General features: G+C 35.1%; 1 protein-coding gene across 1 annotated transcript; it reads right to left on the reverse strand.

The window, feature by feature from the left end:
* Positions 1 to 1,711: 1,711 nt before the first annotated feature.
* LOC139353878 (uncharacterized) lies at positions 1,712 to 4,933 on the reverse strand. The gene is made up of 5 exons (XM_070998100.1): positions 4,376 to 4,933; positions 3,862 to 4,294; positions 2,867 to 3,515; positions 2,251 to 2,465; positions 1,712 to 2,106 (listed from the first exon to the last, which is right to left on the reverse strand). The coding sequence occupies exons 1-5, from the start codon at positions 4,931 to 4,933 to the stop codon at positions 1,712 to 1,714; spliced, it is 2,250 nt and encodes a 749-aa protein (XP_070854201.1).
* Between the last annotated feature and the right edge of the window lie 13,907 nt (positions 4,934 to 18,840).

An 18,840-nucleotide genomic window follows, 5' to 3' on the forward strand; every position in this document is an offset into this window, starting at 1 on the left:
AAGCTGTTTTTCTTTTGCAAATTACTAATAATTCAAATTATGTTGTGTATATGGGTCACAAACTTAATACATATACATACATATGTAATTTGATTTATAATTTACAATTATTTGGTCAAATACAAATTTTGAAAACGTTCTATATTCAAAATAAAAGAGTAAATATTCTGAACAAATTGAAGAAGTATTTACTCGAAATATAAAAAACCATCAAATATACTATGAATTGAACTACTTTTTATAATAGTTAAAACCAAGATGGCCACATTGGATTTGAATGTGACTAACTTGTTTTTAAATAAAAATCACATTGAATTGAATACTTACATATTTGACATACGGCTTAAATATGTTTTTTATTTAAATGAAAGGTTTTAATATTTAACATGACTATGCATGGGAGTAAAAAAAATCAAATAAAAATATATTTGACTTCACTTCGTGTTTTTTCTACCAGTGTAGCTTCTAATTTAGTTGATGATCATTTGAACACTGTAAAGTCATTTTTCAGTAATAATATAGAATTTCGACTAATGCCTAAGAGGGTATGTTTCCCTTTGCATTATCGACATTAATTTTTGGGACGGCTTCAGCGCCGTTCTTGGCTTTTAGAGTTATTTACCCTAGCCTCTTTCTATTGTTTTCGAAATTCATCAGTTTTGTATCGCTTCCACCGGAGGTAAGCTACATCTCGCTGACGGGTTAGGTTTTTAATTTCACTACTGAACCATGGATTTTGCATTGGCTTAATCACCTTGGTCCTTAGGGGAACAAACTTGTTGAACAAATACTGGACGTTGTTGTTTAAAACCTCTAATTGACAATCTACATGACGAAGATGGTAAATGCATGACCAGTCACAACACAAAAATTACGTTTTTAATTCATTATAGTTTCTATTTTTGTAATCTCTATACGTAAAAGAATTGATTTTGCTGTTAAAGGTGATTTTGAGTTTTATTTTTGATCGAAATAATAAAACTCAGAAAATAAGTTTTATTATTTGATTTTTATATAAAACTCAAAGAATAACTGTTATTTTTCAAGCGGAAAATAAAACTCGGAGAATAAGTTTTTTTTGTCAAGTTTAATATAAAACTGAGAGAATAACGATTATTTCATGAGTTTTAAATAAAAATCATGACATAACTATTATAAAGTGATTTTAAAAATAAACGCCCACAAAGCGCAAAAACCTGTGACGTCCACAATTTTTATGCTAGATAAAAAATTTTAACTAAAATGTATTGGTCTCGACAATACCTATTGATTGGTCAAAAAAAAAAATTTGCCACGCCCACTCTAAAGCCCATAACACTTAAATCTGTCTACCGCCGGTAGGTGGCGTATTTTAATCTCGCTTTGCTGCTTGCATATCTCCAATTCCCTTTGGTCCCTTTAGCTGAGTAACGGGTATCTGATAGTCGAGGTACTCGACTATAGCGTTCTTCCTTGTTTCATATGCATAGCCTCTTTAAAGATAAGATAATGCTCTTTTAACATTTGCTCATTATATAAATTAACGCTTCTGAATTGAAACCCAGAAACTGCAAGCTAACTTGTTTCTTGTGCTTGCGCCTGTACATTCCCAATTGACCAAGCAGCTTGATCTTTTCGCGTGGGTTTAGCATTTTAATTATTATTACTGGATCCACATGTGTTTGTTGTGATTTCCTTGCTCGGAAGATATCGCAGACTTTTGGTGGTGGAGTCAGCTGGAGATTAAAGCATAGCTTGTATAGAGCGCTCTGAGATCTTCACCTTCGACATAGGGAACTCCATGAACCCTCAGGTCAAACGAGCTAGTCTCCATGCATTGCGTTGCCAGCCTGGCCTTCAGTGCACCCAACCTCTCACCTGCTGCTTGTAGATTTTCTACCTCCCGGTTCAGCGTCTCAACCCGCTCACCCATTTGGTCCCTCATGGAGCGAAGATCGGAAACCTCGCGCACCTCCCGAACGGCCGATTCAATTTGCTCAGTTTGTTCCTCGAAGTGAGTCTTTAGGAGCTCCAGAAGCTTAGGCGAACTTACATCCGAGATGCGTTCGCTGGCAGTTCCAGCATTGTTGCGGGTACGTTTAGTGGGTGGAGCAGAAGAACCCATGACTTTATTAAGTGTATTTATTGTTTAGTTTAATTAAAGTTTGGTGTATTTGTCGGTTGTGTTTGTATTGTATCTTTCGGATTTAATCTTTAAGTTTAAGTTGTAGCTTAGCTTGAAACCACTCACTGCTTCGTCATATGGTTTACTCTTCAGGATTTCGGAGACTGCTTTGATCATCGTATCCTCCTGCTGGGCTTTCTTGATTCTTGCTGTGAGTTCCGATACTATCATGACATCAATTGGGTATCGACTCAGGCAATCCACGTGCTTCAGCCGCTCTCCTGGTCTGTGTTCGACCTCAAAACTGTAGTCCTGCAGGTACAGTACCCATTGGGCTACCTCGCGCGGAACGTCCTTCTTGCTTAACGTTTGTTTAAAAGCGGCGCAATCAGTTACAAGCTTGAAGTTCGTACCGAGTATGTACTGACGGAATTTTTTGCATGCGAGAAAAATAGCTTTGGCTTCTTGTATATAGCTATGCTGTCATGCTTCAGACTCCATGGTCTCCATGGCATAAGACCTTATTCAATTGTCCTTCATGCCACTGTAACAGCGTAGCTGCGAACCCATCCTTCAACGCGTCGGTGTGTATCTCGGTTTTTGCATCTCTGCGGAAGAGTCTTAGCACCGGCTCGCTCACCAATGCTTCCTTTAATATGGCGATCGCCTGCTGCTCGTCCAGACTCATTTTAAATTTAACGTCTTTTCGCAGCATATTCGTTAATGGTTTTGCAATCAGTAAATAGTTTTTTATAAACTTACGGAAAAACCCAGTTAATCCCAAAAACGAGTGCACCGCCTTGATGGCTTTTTTTCTCCGTTCCCGGCTTAATTTCTCGTCCTCCAACTTGATGTCCCAAAAATGTTATTGAGGACTGTAGGAATCGGCATTTCTTCCACTTTATCTTCAGCCCGTATTCAGCTGCTGCATCTAAAATCTTTAGCTTTCCCAGGCATTCGTCGGCAGATTCGGCGTGTATAACAGTGTCGTCCATGTAGAGATCCAGAATGTTTTCATTTATGAGGTTTTGAAATACTTGACTTATGACTGCTGGCGAATTGCAAAAACCGAAAGGCGCTCGATTGAATTCCTTCGTTATGAGCGCTGTACTTGTATACTTCTTGCTGCTTTCGTCGACTGGAACATGGAAACCATTTTCCAAGTCCATTATGGTGAAAATTTTTGCATTTTTCAGTTTTTCAAGCACATCTTCAACGATTGGAACGGGGAAGCAATATTTTAACACCATCTTGTTCAACTGGCGATAGTCCACGCAGACCCTGTTGCTCCCATCTTTTTTCTTGACGATGACTGTGCGGCTGGCGAAATTTGAGGATAAGGGCCGTATTATTCTAGCCGTATTATTTATGTCAATCTGCTGCTTAACTACATCAACTTCGCTTATAGCCACTCTGGAGCATGTCGAAACCACGTTATGTTCTCATCCGGTAATATTTTCAGCGTGGTCGGGGACACAGCAGTCTGCTTTTTTTCGGAAAATGCTTCAATCATCGATTGAACGGTATCTCTGTACTGTCAGGGGACATCTATATCAGTATTTGCTTCAACCACATTGTACATACTTAGCTGATTCGTGTTCACAGTTTCCTTCTCATTCCGGTGTCGACCTCATTGTGAATTTGGATATAAAGTCATATCCCAGCAGCAAATCTCATCCGATAGCATGATTGGCCACCACAAGAAGCTTGTGTGCCAGACACATTCCGTCGATCTGCCACTTCTGCCATAAACTGACCAGCGGAGCGTGTGATGTTGTTTTCAAGTCCTTTTAAAGTTTCACAACTTGGCTGCAAGAAGACGCTACCCATTTTCTCAAACACGGACATTTTTAGTAGGGTAACATCTGCACCTGTGTCTATGAGCCCCTTGACTTGCACATAGTTGATTTTGAGAGACTTAAGGCGTTTTTCCTCGTATGCTACGTTTACGGCAGCCGTACCAGGGCAATCTTTCGACATGTGACCACTTTGATTGCAGCGGAAGCACTTTAATGCAGCTCGCCAATCCCTGCGTAGATGTTCTTGGGATCCACAATTATAGCAGTGCTGTTTCCTCACATAGCTGTTGTGCTCGGGCTTCCTTGCGGGCGGCTGTGATTCGTTCTTCTTTACCATCAGATTCTCATCGATCTGGCGCGTTCGTTTGTAGATTTCGTTTTTCTCTTTTAGCTGCTTGTAAGAACGTCATCCATACAGGGTGTACTTGTAATCCGTTTTAAGCCTCAATCCGTCGACAATATACCGAATTACCGACTCCGTGACCAATGTCCCACGAGCAGCGATGCGTTTCATCTGAAGCATGTATTCATGAAAGCTTTCATTGTTTGCTTTCACTCGTACAGATAGCTGATTGTGAATTTGGGCACTGCATAAACGATCGCACTCGAATTCCGTTATAAGTTGGTGACGCAGCTGGCTGTACTCGTACACCTCTGTAGACTCCAGGAAAAGAGCGGCTGTACATGTCGTTTTGGCACGAGCTTGTACGTATTTCTGTTTGTCGTTAAGCCCATATGCCTCAGCGATTAATTCGAAGTTATTAAACCACTGCTGCACTGACATATTTTCTCCACTGAACTCAGGAATTATTTTCGCAAAATTTTCCACTACCAGCTTCGCATCATTTTTTTTGTCAATTACATCGGCGGTAATTTTTAACGTTAGAAGTTTAACCAGATCTTGGAGCGTCTGTGTGTTCTCTTCTAAGACGTTTGTGTCGTTTCGGCGATTGTTTCCACCTGGCCCTGATCCACTTGGGCCATCGTATGTTTCCATTTTCTCATCTGGTGGTTCCTTTTCATTTGTCATAATAATTCTGTTGCGCAATACCCTTACCGGTAGCCTGCTTAAAAGTACGGTTTTCTTTTTCTGATCTTCTTTCCTCCCGGTTGTTGTCTGGTTTTTTCTGCTGGCGGCTTTTGAGTTATGCGGCACCAAACTGTTTTTTTGTGTCGCTTTATCGGCTAACTGTTTCTGAGACATACGGCTTGCGCAATTTCTCACTTTTCACTGGCAGTTCGCGACTGGTTGAGCCCTCAAATGTAAGACATTATTGGATATTGTTTATTAATATTATTTCGCGGTGCACAAATAATGAATAGAACAACTGGCTTTTGTTAAACTGCTTGATAAATGCTGCTGCTTTCTGCTGACTTCACACACGTTCGGCTGCTTCAATTCTCTCTTGCTGACTCTGCTGTTCGGCTGCTACTTCCACTTCTGCTGTACGACTTCTGCTGCTGTAACTCTGCTGTTCGCCTTCTGCTGCTGTTATCCAGTGTGCCTTTAGTAGATCTGCTTGCCTACTCTCTGTTACAGCTCTTTTGGACGATTAGGATAATGAACGTCAACGCAACTTGGAAAGATTATATCAGAGTCATCTTCAATCATATTCTTTAGTTCATTTCTCGATTTTACTCTTCGGCTTCTTTCCTGGCGTACATATATTTTTCTTATAACTGTATTGTCGTCGGTGCCAAAAAGAGGAATTTGAAGTAATGTATCCACATTCTCGATTTGATAACGATCGCTGTTCCGGTTTCTCTTGGAAAACTAAACCTGCATACTTTCAACGATTTTCCTGTTTTGCTATTTTTTGCCGTATGCAATAATTATTATGTGTGTGAGTTTGATACTTGCAAACTCGATCGTACAAGGTTGGAAAAGTTTCTTTTGGAGGTAGGCGACATGTTATATACTTGTTTATAAAGCAGGCAACCTCGATTTTTCAATAATGGGATGCACCCATAAAAGTCAAGTCGCCAAGCATAATGCTCTATTTCCTTTGACAAACATTGCCTAAAATTTTATTTTTATAATCAGTAAAACACTTACTGGATCTTTAACTATAAGACTATTTAAAGTATGGGATTTTTTATTTGAGATTCCATTTCTTATACATAGAAATTCGTAGAGGCCTTCCAAAGAAACTCTCTTGGACTGAGCGTCAAGAAAAATGTTGCGGGGCCGTAATTTTCGACCATGCGATTTAAATCATTTATATATATATCGAAATATATGTAGTTGATAAATTACTGTTTATTTCTTGTTTACTTTTTTTCATGTTAAGAAAACTGGTTATACTCGTTACTCGTAGAGTAAAAGGGTATACTATATTCGTCGGAAAGTATGTAACAGACAGGAGGAAGCGTTTCCGACCCCATAAAGTATATATATTCTTGATCAGGATCACTAGCCGAGTCGATCTAGCCATGACCGTCTGTCCGGATGAACGCTGAAATCTCGGAAACTATAAGAGCTAGGTTATTGAAATTTGGCGTGCAGATTCCTGAGATTCTTACGCAGCGCAAGTTTGTTTTAGCAGAGTGCCACGCCCACTCTTAAAGTGACGAAATAAAAAAAATTAAGGGTCGAGTATTTAATATACCGTTACCCCTTGAAAGTAATTTAAAAATTTTCCTAATCCAGAAGAAGCAATAATGAAAAGTCATGATTACCAAATCAATCCGACAAAATCCCCACAAATCTTTCCCACGCCTTCGATCGACGGCACCAGTAATATAAAAACTTCTCACGGCTTTATCGACGACGGCAGACATAAACATTAAACAAAGGGTCCAGCCTGAGAACCCATTCGTCAGCATAAAAGCTTTGGCCAATTCGAATTAATTAAACAAAAGATGCAGCCTAGAAACCTTTTCATCGGGCCACAGATTTGACCAATCAAAATTCTTAATCAAAGTCCACTTAAAAACATAATTTATACATATATGCACCTTTTGCTTGGATACTAAAACATAAAAAATCCATAATATTTGCCGGATGTTCTGAAAGTACAAAGTAATCATTGGAGAAGTATTTGCTTATTTCTGAAATATATAATTCTAAAAAATGTATCAAGACTATAATAAACTTTCACGTTCCACTTCGGCATAGCTTTATTCTAATAAGGTATGGGTTGTTTACATTCACATTCTAATAAGACTGAAACATATAATATGAGTATTAAACTTTTTAATAAAAAGTTTTATCGCTTTCGCCACTACTTTTTACCTCGTTTTTTTTTAACAAGAGTTTAAGTACCCCAATACCATGACTAGGAGTCGTCCCCATATGGCTTGGCTATTGAAAAACCAAACACACACTTTCATGTTCTACTTCGGATTAACTTTATTCTAATAAGGTATGGGTTGTTTACATTCACATTTTAATAAGAATGAAACATATAATATGAATATTAAACTTTTTAATAACAAGTTTTATCGCTTCAATTACCTATTTTAATATCACAAGCTTGGAATCTCAAGGGCTGTACAGTTTCAGATTCCAAGAGAAATCTTTCGTTTCTTAAATTTCCCGCTGAACTAGCGGGTTTTTCCGAAGTGGTAGAACAAATAGATCAAGTTTCCTATTTCGATGAGCTTGCAAGTAAAGGACCCTAAAACCATAACAGATTTTCCGTTTGAAAAAATCTAATAAGAATATTTTTCAACAAATTGTTTTTTTTCTTGTTTATTCCAATAAGTGTGAAATATTTCGTTTTTATCGCTTAATATCTTCCAAACGGTAATTTTTAGGGAAAAAAGTTTTATATATCCAAAGTTAAGGAATCTCAAGGGCTATATGATTTAAAATTTAAAAAGAAATCGTTTGACTTTTTGTCATAACTCTAAATCTATTATATTCAGACAATTTTATTTTATGAAGAGTATTTAGAAAATTAAATTATCTTTTTAGAGATATATAGCACTATTCTGCAGCGTTATTTGTTTAGATACTATAAGCATTTCTGGATTTTTTTTGTTTTTCGCTAAACTAGCTGGTTTTTCCAAAAATAGTAGAACAAACGTATTCTATTTCAAGCTATTTTATACACATATAGGGTTTCCAAAACCCTAAAACTAAGATGGGATGCATACGAACCCACAAACAAAGGGACAAACATTTTCATTACTTACATTTACTTTTGAACGGGACTTCAACAAATGAGGTGTCAATCGACGCGTATTCTCAGTAAGAATAAAACTAGTTAAACGACCGGGGGCCTTTATCCCCACCGTATCCAGCAGCACCAATTTTCTAAATTCTTACTTATACACTTTTACAGCTTTTTATCCCAAACGAATTTATATTTCAAAAGCTTCGGTATGCAATCTATGTATATATATAAAAATATAATTAAATCAAGGAAGAACGCTATTGTCGAGTACCTCGACTATCAGATACCCGTTACTCAGCTAAATAGAGATATGCAAGTAGCAAAGCGAGATTAAAATGCGCCACCTACCGGCGGTATACAGATTTAAGCGTTATGGGCGTTAGAGTGGGCGTGGCAAATTTTTTTTTGGACCAATCGATATGTATTGACGAGACCAATACTTATTTTTTTTTGGGTCAATCGATAGGTATTGATGAGAACAATACATTTCAGTTAAAATTTTCTATCTAGCACAAAACTGTAGGAGCCACAGTTTTGTGCGGTTTGTGGGCGTTAGAGTGAGCGTGGCACTGTACTGAAACAAACTTGCGCTGCGCAGGAATCTCAGGAATCTGCGTGCCTAATCCCAGTATTGTAAGTCTCATAGTTTCCGAGATCTCAGCGTTCATACGGACAGACGGACAAGTGGAACAATGTATATGTAATAATATTAATGCGAAACACTGAGTACAGTGTGCATTCAATATGGGAACATACTACATCTCCCTCCTTTAGATAAATAACGTAATTATATGGAGTTATTTTCTTCGTATATTAATTTGTATATAAGAATATATATATTTAAATTTATGCATTTAAATTTTTAATGTTTTTTTTTGTGTAATTATGTTTTTACTGCTGTGTTGTTTTTGTTGTTTTATGTTCCCAATAATTACGCAGAAGAAACTATGTTTTATGTTTTATTTTACCGCAACATCAGCACCCAGAAAAACCCGATCAGATCACTCTTACATATGTTTATATAGATTATCATTTTAAATTTCAGTAACTTAATGCTTATTAAAAAAAACGAACAAAAGTATTTCAATGATATCATTTAAATTTAAATCAAAATAAAATTAAATGACTTCAGCATCAGCAAACAGTAAATCAGTCATCTTGCAGTAATCCCAGAGCTTTGCGGCAGGCAATGGCTTTGTGAAGATATCAGCAAGTTGATTCTCTGTGGAAATATACTCAAGACAAATGGTGTTACTTTCATTTTGTTCTTTGGCAAAATGATATTTGATATCAATATGTTTGGCTCGTTTATGACATGAGGGATTATTCGCTATACTGATACAGCCTTGGTTGTCTTCGTAAATTTTAATTGAATTTTCGACTTTGATATTAACACTACTAAAAAGAGATTTTAGCCACAACGCTTCTCTTACAGCTTCAAATAATGGCATGTACTCAGCTTCAGTTGATGAGGCTCCAACAAATTAAATTTAAATCGAACATTTTGAATAAATACCCTGTGGTACTTTTTTATCAATCTCGTTTCCTTCCCAATCGGAACCTACATAACCAATTACTGTATTTTTAAACTCATCATTTTTTTTTAAATAAGTTTCATTTTAATAGTTCCCTTTAAAAACCTTAGAACCCCTTCTAAGCACTGCCATAACTCGGAATTATTTTTGCTACTATATCTATTCAAGATATTTACTGCAATATGTACATTAAGCATCCTATGAGATTACGACATAGAGCATTGCAGTTTTCATCTGAATTAAGAAACTCGTAATTTAGTTTGTTTGGTAAGGGAGTACTAACTGCATTGCAATGTTATATTTATTTAAAATTATTTTAACATATTTAGCTTGGCTCAAAAAAATTTGAGATTCATGCATTTGAATTCTAATACCAATAAAATGTTTTATTTCTTTTAGGTCTGTCATTCTAAACTTTTTCATTAAATAATTTTTCAATTTATCCATTGTTATCATATTCCCCGTTGCTATCACCACGTCATAAACATTTAACAGTACATAAATATTTTCCTTAATATCACCTTTATCAAGGATATATATACAGCGATCAACGGAAGAGTTTACAAACTCGCAGTCTTTCAATGCTTGCTCAAAGACTTCAATCCAGCATCTAGCGGCTTGTTTGAGACCGTAAATTGCCTTATTCAATTTACATACATTGTCACCCTTGCACTGTATACCTTGAGGAAGTCTCATATATTTCCTCTTTTAACGTGCCATTTAAGAATGCCGTTATTGCGTCCATTTGATGGACTTTCAAGTTATATTGTTTTTTGAGTAGATCCTCGTGCAACCAATCTAGCTTTATATCTAGTAGGACTTCCTAGTTCGGTATATTTAACGGAAAAGAGCCATTTGCTATCTTCTATGTTTTTATGTATAGGTCTTTCTGTGATTGTCCAGGTATTATTTAGTTCATGAGAACTCAACTCTGTTTTTATGGCTTCCTTCCAAAGCAATTTATCATTCCTATACTGAATTTCATCGAATGTGTTTGGAACATCGTTAAAGATAGTGTGAGCATTTAATACAAATTTATTTAAACTATTATCATCTTCATAATATGATATCTGGGGCTTTGTTTTTAATCTCTCACTTCTACTCGTTATTTCAATATCATCAGTTTCAATTGGATTCTTAACAGATCTATTTTCTTCTAAGTCTTCTGCTGTTTCATTTTCCGTACTCTCATTCGGTTTGTCTGATCCCTTACTTTCATTCAGGAGATCATCTAGCCTTCTTTTCTTACTCTCATTCAGAAAATGTTCATCCTTTTCCTTACTATCATTCGGGATTTGTGTGCTGTTGCATTCCTTACTTTCATTCGGGAATTTTGTTTCTTTAATTTCCTTACCTTCATTCTCCAATTTTGTGCCACATCTCATAAGGGGTCATCACGCTATTAACTATTGCTCTATTTGGAATTCGATTAATTAAGTAAGTTGCAGTTAACAATGCTTCACCCCAAAAACTTTTGTCAAGTTGTGCACCACTTACCATGGCATCACTACCATTTAACACCATTTAAGTAATACCCTTCTTAACACAAAACTGACGAATCACATTTGAGAGATACTCTCTCCCATTGTCAATGTACAAATTAACAGTTTTTAAATTAAAATGAGCTTCACATTTTGCTACAAAATCTTTAAACATATTAATAGCTCTAAATTATTTAAAAGACTGTTATCACTAAACATATTATTTATTATTATTGCGCAAATGCACAATGCCACGCTTAGATGCGTAAATATAATCGCCTTGCTTGGCCACAGCGATCTTCAGCGGCGGCACCAATTCCACACTAACGATGTACAGCGACTCATCATTTATCAGGTGATCACTTGCACCGGAATCAAGAATAAATCCACGTTTATCTACCGCGGGGTTTTCTGGCACTTATTTTACCATGAATACAATGCCTTGTGATGTTGCGGTTTTAGCTTGTTTAGCGTAATTTTTATTATCTTTATTTCTTTCATTTAGAATTTTTTTATATTTATAGCAATCCTTTTTAATGTGTCCCTCTTTGTCACAGTGGTGACATCTAAGCCTATTCTTAAAATTTCCCTTAAATGTTTTCTTTTGTTTAGTTACACGATTTTTAACTGAATTGTTTTTATTATTGTAATTTTTATTTTGAACAATCGTGTTTAAAGCTTTCCCACTAGAGTCATTATGATCATTTAAAATTTTAATTTCCTTATCTAGCAATTTATTCTTAACAAATGCTAAAGTTAAATTATCCTCTGATAATGTCTCTATTGCTGCAATGACACCATCATAAGCCGAGGGCAATGTAATCAACATCTCTTCTATTTTTGCACATGCGACCAACAACTCACTTATAAATTCATCAAAAATTGTAAAGTGGGACAATAGGGACATTTCACTCGATAGCTTAAGAGGAAGCAAGCGTTTGCGAACTGCCCACTGCGATGCTTTGGCGTGCAGTTATATCGCTTGTAGCAAAGTTCAAAAACGAATCGCTAAGGTACTTTATTAACGTACTTTTTGCACAACGTTCTGCCTTCTTCCACTGTTCATCAACTTTCTCAGGTATGTCTTCATCAACGACCCTAAGTACATCCAGTTCGGTCAATAGAGCCCTAATTCTAAATTTCCAAATCGCGATTTTCTCGCCATCGAATTGCTTTTTATTACGTTTTGCCCTGTCCATTTTACCGTACATACATATGCAGTTGTACAAGTGTAGCTATACACACGCGGAACTCAACTCAATGTAAATTCAGAATAACTCGCAATTTCACAAGAACTATAAATTTCTAAGAAATTGAAATAATGCTAAAGTTAAATTATCCTCTGATAATGTCTCTATTGCTGCATCAAATTATGCAATTGGATCTGTCCTCTCAAGACGGTCATCCAATCTGCTTTGCATCAAGAACGCTAAACAATCATGAAAAAAATTACTCAGCAACAGACAAAGAATTCCTAGCAATACTATGGAGCGTCAATTATTTCAGACCATACCTTTACGGGAATAAATTCAAAATATTAACTGACCACCAGCCAATAAAATTCTTACACTCAAAACATAAAGGTAAAGATATTTCACCCAGACACCAGAGATGGTTATTAAAATTAGGAGAATATCAATTTGAGATAGATTACTTGAAAGGAAAAGAGAACAGAGTGGCAGATTTTCTTAGCAGACTGGAAGACAGCGACCTCACGAACAAAACCGAAAACGAAAGAGACAATGAATACAAAGATAATATTTCAGACATAAACATGATAGCAAACATTGAAGATAATCTCTCAACATCAACAGTACACTCAGCCGAAGAAAATTTACACAATCATTTTTATATAAAAGAGGAAATAGTTAACAAATATAAAACACAAATAATTATTACAGACAGTAAAACAGACGAGTATAAAACAATACATGGAAAATCAATAATATTTATAGCAAAACACGACTTTTCAACAATGGGAGACATTTTCAGGAAATATATACACAAAGGAAAAGTCGGAATCTATTCAGAATTATCTTATCAAGAGTATAACATAGTACAAGAAAAACTAATAGAAATGTTTTCAGACAACAAACAATTAGAATTCATAAAATGCACACTCAGAGCTCAAGATATTGAGCATGAAACAGAAGCAGTAAGACAAATTTCGTTTTATCATGTAAGAGAAAGTATGCACTCAGGAATTCAGGAAACATATAACCAATTGAAAAACAAGATTTACTTTCCAAAATTGTTAGAGTTGGTGCAAATAGTTATAAATCAATGCGATTTTTGCAAAGAAATAAAATATGATAGAAATCCTATTAAAAATAAATTCAGTAAAACGGAAACCCCATCAGATAAAAATCAGATAATACACTTGGATACATATGTAATAAAAAATACACATTTTTTAACGACCATAGATAAATTTTCAAAGTTCGCAGCAGTATACCCATTAAATGATAGAAATCATATCACTATAGTAGAACAATTGGAGGAACATTTTACGAAAATAGGCAAACCAGGTAAAATAATAGCTGATAACGAATTTGATTCATTCAGGATTAAAGAACTACTAAGACAAGAAGGGATAGAATTACACTTAACAAAACCGAATAGTCACACTGGCAATTCAGATGTAGAAAGACTACACAATTCACTAGCAGAAAAGTTTAGAATAACATATAAAACGGAAGCGTCGAATATGTCAGTAAAACAAATTATGCAGAGAGCAGTGAGAAATTACAATGAAAGATATCACTCCACAATCAAATGTACCCCCAGCGAAGCCCACAACAATAAGATAGAATTGACAAAAATAAAAGAAAATATAGATAGCGCTAAACAAAAAATGTTAGAAAAGCACAACGGCAACAGGGAGCATTATGAAGAAAAACGAGAAGAGGGTTTTATAAAGAACTACAAGGCAGTCAGATACAAAGAAGCTCCGAAATTCAAAAAAGCAAATCTCGGTAATATTGACCCAATAAATATTAAACGCCCTTATAAATTTACAGAAAATACTAACGACGACTATGTTGCTGACGACAATACTAATGACAATGGCAATAACAACAACAGCGGGAACACTAAAGATTCAAGAAATACCTGATCAGGACGGGTATGCGCAAATAGAGATGAAAAATCAAGATATAATTATCACAACAGATATAGTAGTACATATAATAAACTTAAAAGATATTGACAATATTTTGAACGAAATAGGAAAAAACATAGAAATGACAAACAATGACAACAAACACATATTACAATCGGAACTAACTGAAACAAAAAACAAATTGTATACCCTATATGGAAACCACAATCGCGAAAGAAGAGGATTAATTAATGTAGTAGGTAGTTCAGCAAAATGGTTGTTTGGAACAATGGACGATGAAGACAGGAAAGAAGTTGAGAATCATATCTCTACATTTAAAGAAAACATGCAGGAAACAGATGAAGCATTAAACAAGCAAATTTACATAAATACATATTTCAATGATACAATAAAATACATTGAACAAATAGTTAAATCAGATAGAGAGGCAATAGAGAGACAATTGAATGCAATTAGCAAATTCGAAAATAACAGATACCAAGAGAACTTATATTACGACCAACAGATAAAAATTCAGTTAATAAAAAATAAGATTGAACATTTGCAGGATAACGTTGCTTCTGCTAGATACAATATATTACATCCCAGCATATTAACAGATCACGAAATAAAAAAATACAATATCGATTTCAACAAACTAAACCATATAAAGTTAGCTACGGCTATGTTCAGAAATAATCTTTTAGTATTCGCAATAGAAATACCAAAAAACTTTATAACAGTAAAAATACAACAGATAATACCGATGCCTAATGAAGAAAACTTTGAAATAGATCAGGAATCAGAACTGATATTTAACTATAAAAATTCAACATACACCTATAAAACAAATAAAAAATTAAAAGAAATGCGAAAAAGTAAACATTGTGTATTTAAGAAAAATTGCAAACTGATACAAAGAAATGAAATGCAAATATTAGAACTAGACGAAGAAACCGTAGTAATTAAGAATGCTAAAAATGAAACATTATATCAAAATTGTAACAGCAATGAAATTAAAATGAAAAGAAATATTCTAATACACTTTACAAATTGTACAATAGGTATAGAAAATAATTATTTTACAAATTCATACGAATTAGATAAGAAAAGAATTTTATATGAGAAATCAAACCAAACTCAAAATTTTACTAAACAAATCACTTTGGAGAAAATATTGGAAAATAATAAGATTAACTGGTCGAACATAAGAAAATTAAAAACACATAAAGACATAAATTATTTTTTTAATGCAACCATACTTTTGTCAATAATTGTATTAATTGCTTACATTGTTTTAAAACACAAGAAAATTAAAATTCAGCTCAATAACAATAGAATTCAGGAGAATTCTTATCTAAAAGGGGGAGAAGTTACGTATAACCCCACTTCACTTCCCACATATGTCCAAAACCCAATTTCTTCTTTACCACCTCTTAATAATAAAGTACAAGAATTGCTTAACTCATTAAATGCTAAATAAGCAATATATTAAAGTAATACAGCAAACAGGAAATGCACAGGTTAACGATCTGGCACATGCCAACCAAAACACGTTCTAAGAAAATATAAAATCCAAATAAGCAATATAACACAGTAAACAGGAAATGCATAGCTCATCGATCGTTATTAAATTCAGGCTAACTAGAGGCCAACGATCTTACACATGTCGACCAGAATAATTCGTAAGCACTTCTGTAAACCTAAATTAAGTTTTCTTTAAAACATTATCAATAAAGAATATTCAGTTGATTTTTGCCCACCAAACCCGCTTGACGTGTTTTACTTACAAATAATTTATTTTTTTTTAAAACTTCGCGACTCCTTAAACAAAATTGGCGCAGCCGGTAGGATCCTTTTTAATTAAAGAGGGTCCAGTGATTATTCAAATCGAACGTAACGCGAAGAAAAAAAAAATAACAAAAATTTTTTTTGTGATAAATAAAAAAACACAAAAAGTCAGCGAACAGAAGCGAACTAAAAATCAGTCCGCTAAGTGAACGTGGTGCAGTGCATAAAAAAGTGCATTGATCAGAGCAAAACCAGACCAAGCAGCGCAACAGCATTAAATCCAACTAAAAATCAGTGGATTAATGCCTGTAGAGATCGAACTAAAATCGACTTAGACAGCGCTAAGAAGGAAATCAACTCAACCTGGATATAAGAAGGCAGCGAAGGATCGCTTCATACGACAACAGCAGGATGGCTCACGAAAACGGCCAGATGCCCCAAGCGGATCTTTTGGAACAATTGGCCATAAGGGAAAGACAGCTGGAGCAACTGCAACAAGCGTATGTACAGCTCCAAGGAAATGGAAACAACCCAGCCCAACAAGAGCGGTTGTTCAAAAACATCAATCGTTTGGCAACCTTTACGGGAACCGGGGAAATCTCCATCAACTCCTTCTTCAGTAGCGTGGAGTACCTGTTACAGACGGTAGAGGACCCACAACTCAAGAGAGAAGCCACAAGGACAATATTCTACAGGACAATTCAGGGTCAAGCAAAGGATGCAGTAATAAATATCCCGGAGCCGGACAACTGGGACCTGATAAAAGCCACCTTGAAGTTAAGGTACAGACCAGACACGGAGCCGCACCAAATCTACAAGAGGATATGTGACCTGAGAGTGAATTCGGTGAGCGAGCTTGCAGTAGAAATTCAAAATATAAAATATAAAAATGATGAATTAATTGTGTATCATATGAATGATAATTTTATAGATTTAAGTAATGTCGAAAGTTTATTAGTTAACACAGCCAAAGAAATGACACAAGGCACTTTACTAGACAAGATCTACGAAGTCAGAGATTTAAGCACTATATTAAAGATAATGATGCAACGCTGATATGAGAATAGTTGCATTAGGTATCAGTATAGGAAAGGTAGACCTAATCAAAACAATTACAGGAACAACAACCAGAATACCAATCAACAATATAATCAGCAAAACAATACAATGCAAAATGTACATCAAAATAAGAATACCAATCAACAATATAATCAGCAAAACAATACAATGCAAAATGTACATCAAAATTATCAGAGCAACAATTCAGGACAAGTTAGACAGAACAATACCCCTCAGAATTTTAGAGGCAATAACTCCGGACAAAGTAGACGATATCAAAATAATCAGTGGAATCAACAAGCAGGATCACATCAGTCTAGGCAAAATAGGCCAGCGAATGTGGTACCTATGGAGGTAGATAACATAGAAGCCAACCAACACCAAAACAATACCGACCAAAGCAGATACGAAAATGACAACTACAACAGTGACCATAACTCGAACAGGAAACACGATAATAATCAAATGGAAAACTATCCACAGGCAGAATTCAATAATAAGGTTTTTTTTACGAAGCCGCCTCGGATGGGTTACCACTAATAGAACTTAACATAGACAAACAGAAATACGTGGCCTTAATAGCAACAGGAGCAACCTTGAGTTTAGTTAGCGACCAGATTAACGGTTACAGAAAAATGAGACTAAATACGCCCATACCATACACTACAATTAACAGCAAAGACGTAATAGCGTACGAAATTCATACCACAGCCCCAAAAGAATTTAACTTACCAAATAACGCAAGAGTACGATGGAAATTAGCCCCGCTTAAGGGAAGAAAATACAATTTTATCATAGGGATAGACCTCCTAAATTTTTTGAATGCATTTATAAACATTGAGAGGAAGGTTTTAACTTTAAATCAAAAAGAAAACGTAATTATAAACAATCCATATCAATACGAAGAAGTTTCTGTATTAGAAAGTAGCAGTAAAAACTTAGAGAATTTGAAACTCGACCACTTAAATGAAGAAGAAGTCAGAGAAATTAAAGTCATTGTACAACGATTTAGCAAACTTTTTTTTAAGGAGGAAGACCAACTAACTAGTACGACAGAAATTGAACACGAAATACGGACCAATACAGAGGAACAGTTAAACTCAAAACTTTATAGATACCCACCACAACACGAGGAAGAAGTTAGGAAACAAATAAAAGAAATGGAAGAACAGGGTATAATTAGAAAGAGTAATTCAAGATACTCTAGCCCACTTATAGTAATCCCGAAGAAGATCGACAACTCAGGAAAGAAAAAGTTTAGGATAGTAATAGACTACAGGAAGTTAAATGAAATAACCATAGACGACAAATTTCCGATTCCGAACATTAATTCTATTTTGGATAAACTAGGAAGAGCTCAATACTTCACTACAATAGATTTAGCCAAAGGCTACCATCAGATCTTAGTCCGAGAACCAGACAGAAAAAAAACGGCATTCGTAACGCCACATGGACTATATGAGTTTATAAGAATGCCATTTGGGTTGAAAAATGCCCCTGCCACATTCCAAAGACTTATGAATGAAATACTTAGGGATCACATTAATAAAAAATGCGTCGTGTATCTAGACGATATACTTATTTTCAGCACCTCATTAAAAGAACATATTCAAGCTATTAACGAAATATTCCAAATATTAGAAAAGAAAAATTTAAAAATACAGATTGACAAGTGTAACTTTATGAAAAAGGAAACTGAATTTCTAGGACATATCCTTACAAAAGAGGGCATTAAGCCAAATCCAAATAAGATCGCAATCATAGAAAAATTACTGTTACCACGAACAGAGAAGCAAATAAAAAGCTTCTTAGGTATAACAGGTTATTACAGAAAATTTATAAAAGATTAT

Source organism: Drosophila suzukii (assembly GCF_043229965.1).
Source record: "Drosophila suzukii chromosome Y unlocalized genomic scaffold, CBGP_Dsuzu_IsoJpt1.0 scf_Y1, whole genome shotgun sequence".
Lineage (NCBI taxonomy): Eukaryota > Metazoa > Arthropoda > Insecta > Diptera > Drosophilidae > Drosophila > Drosophila suzukii.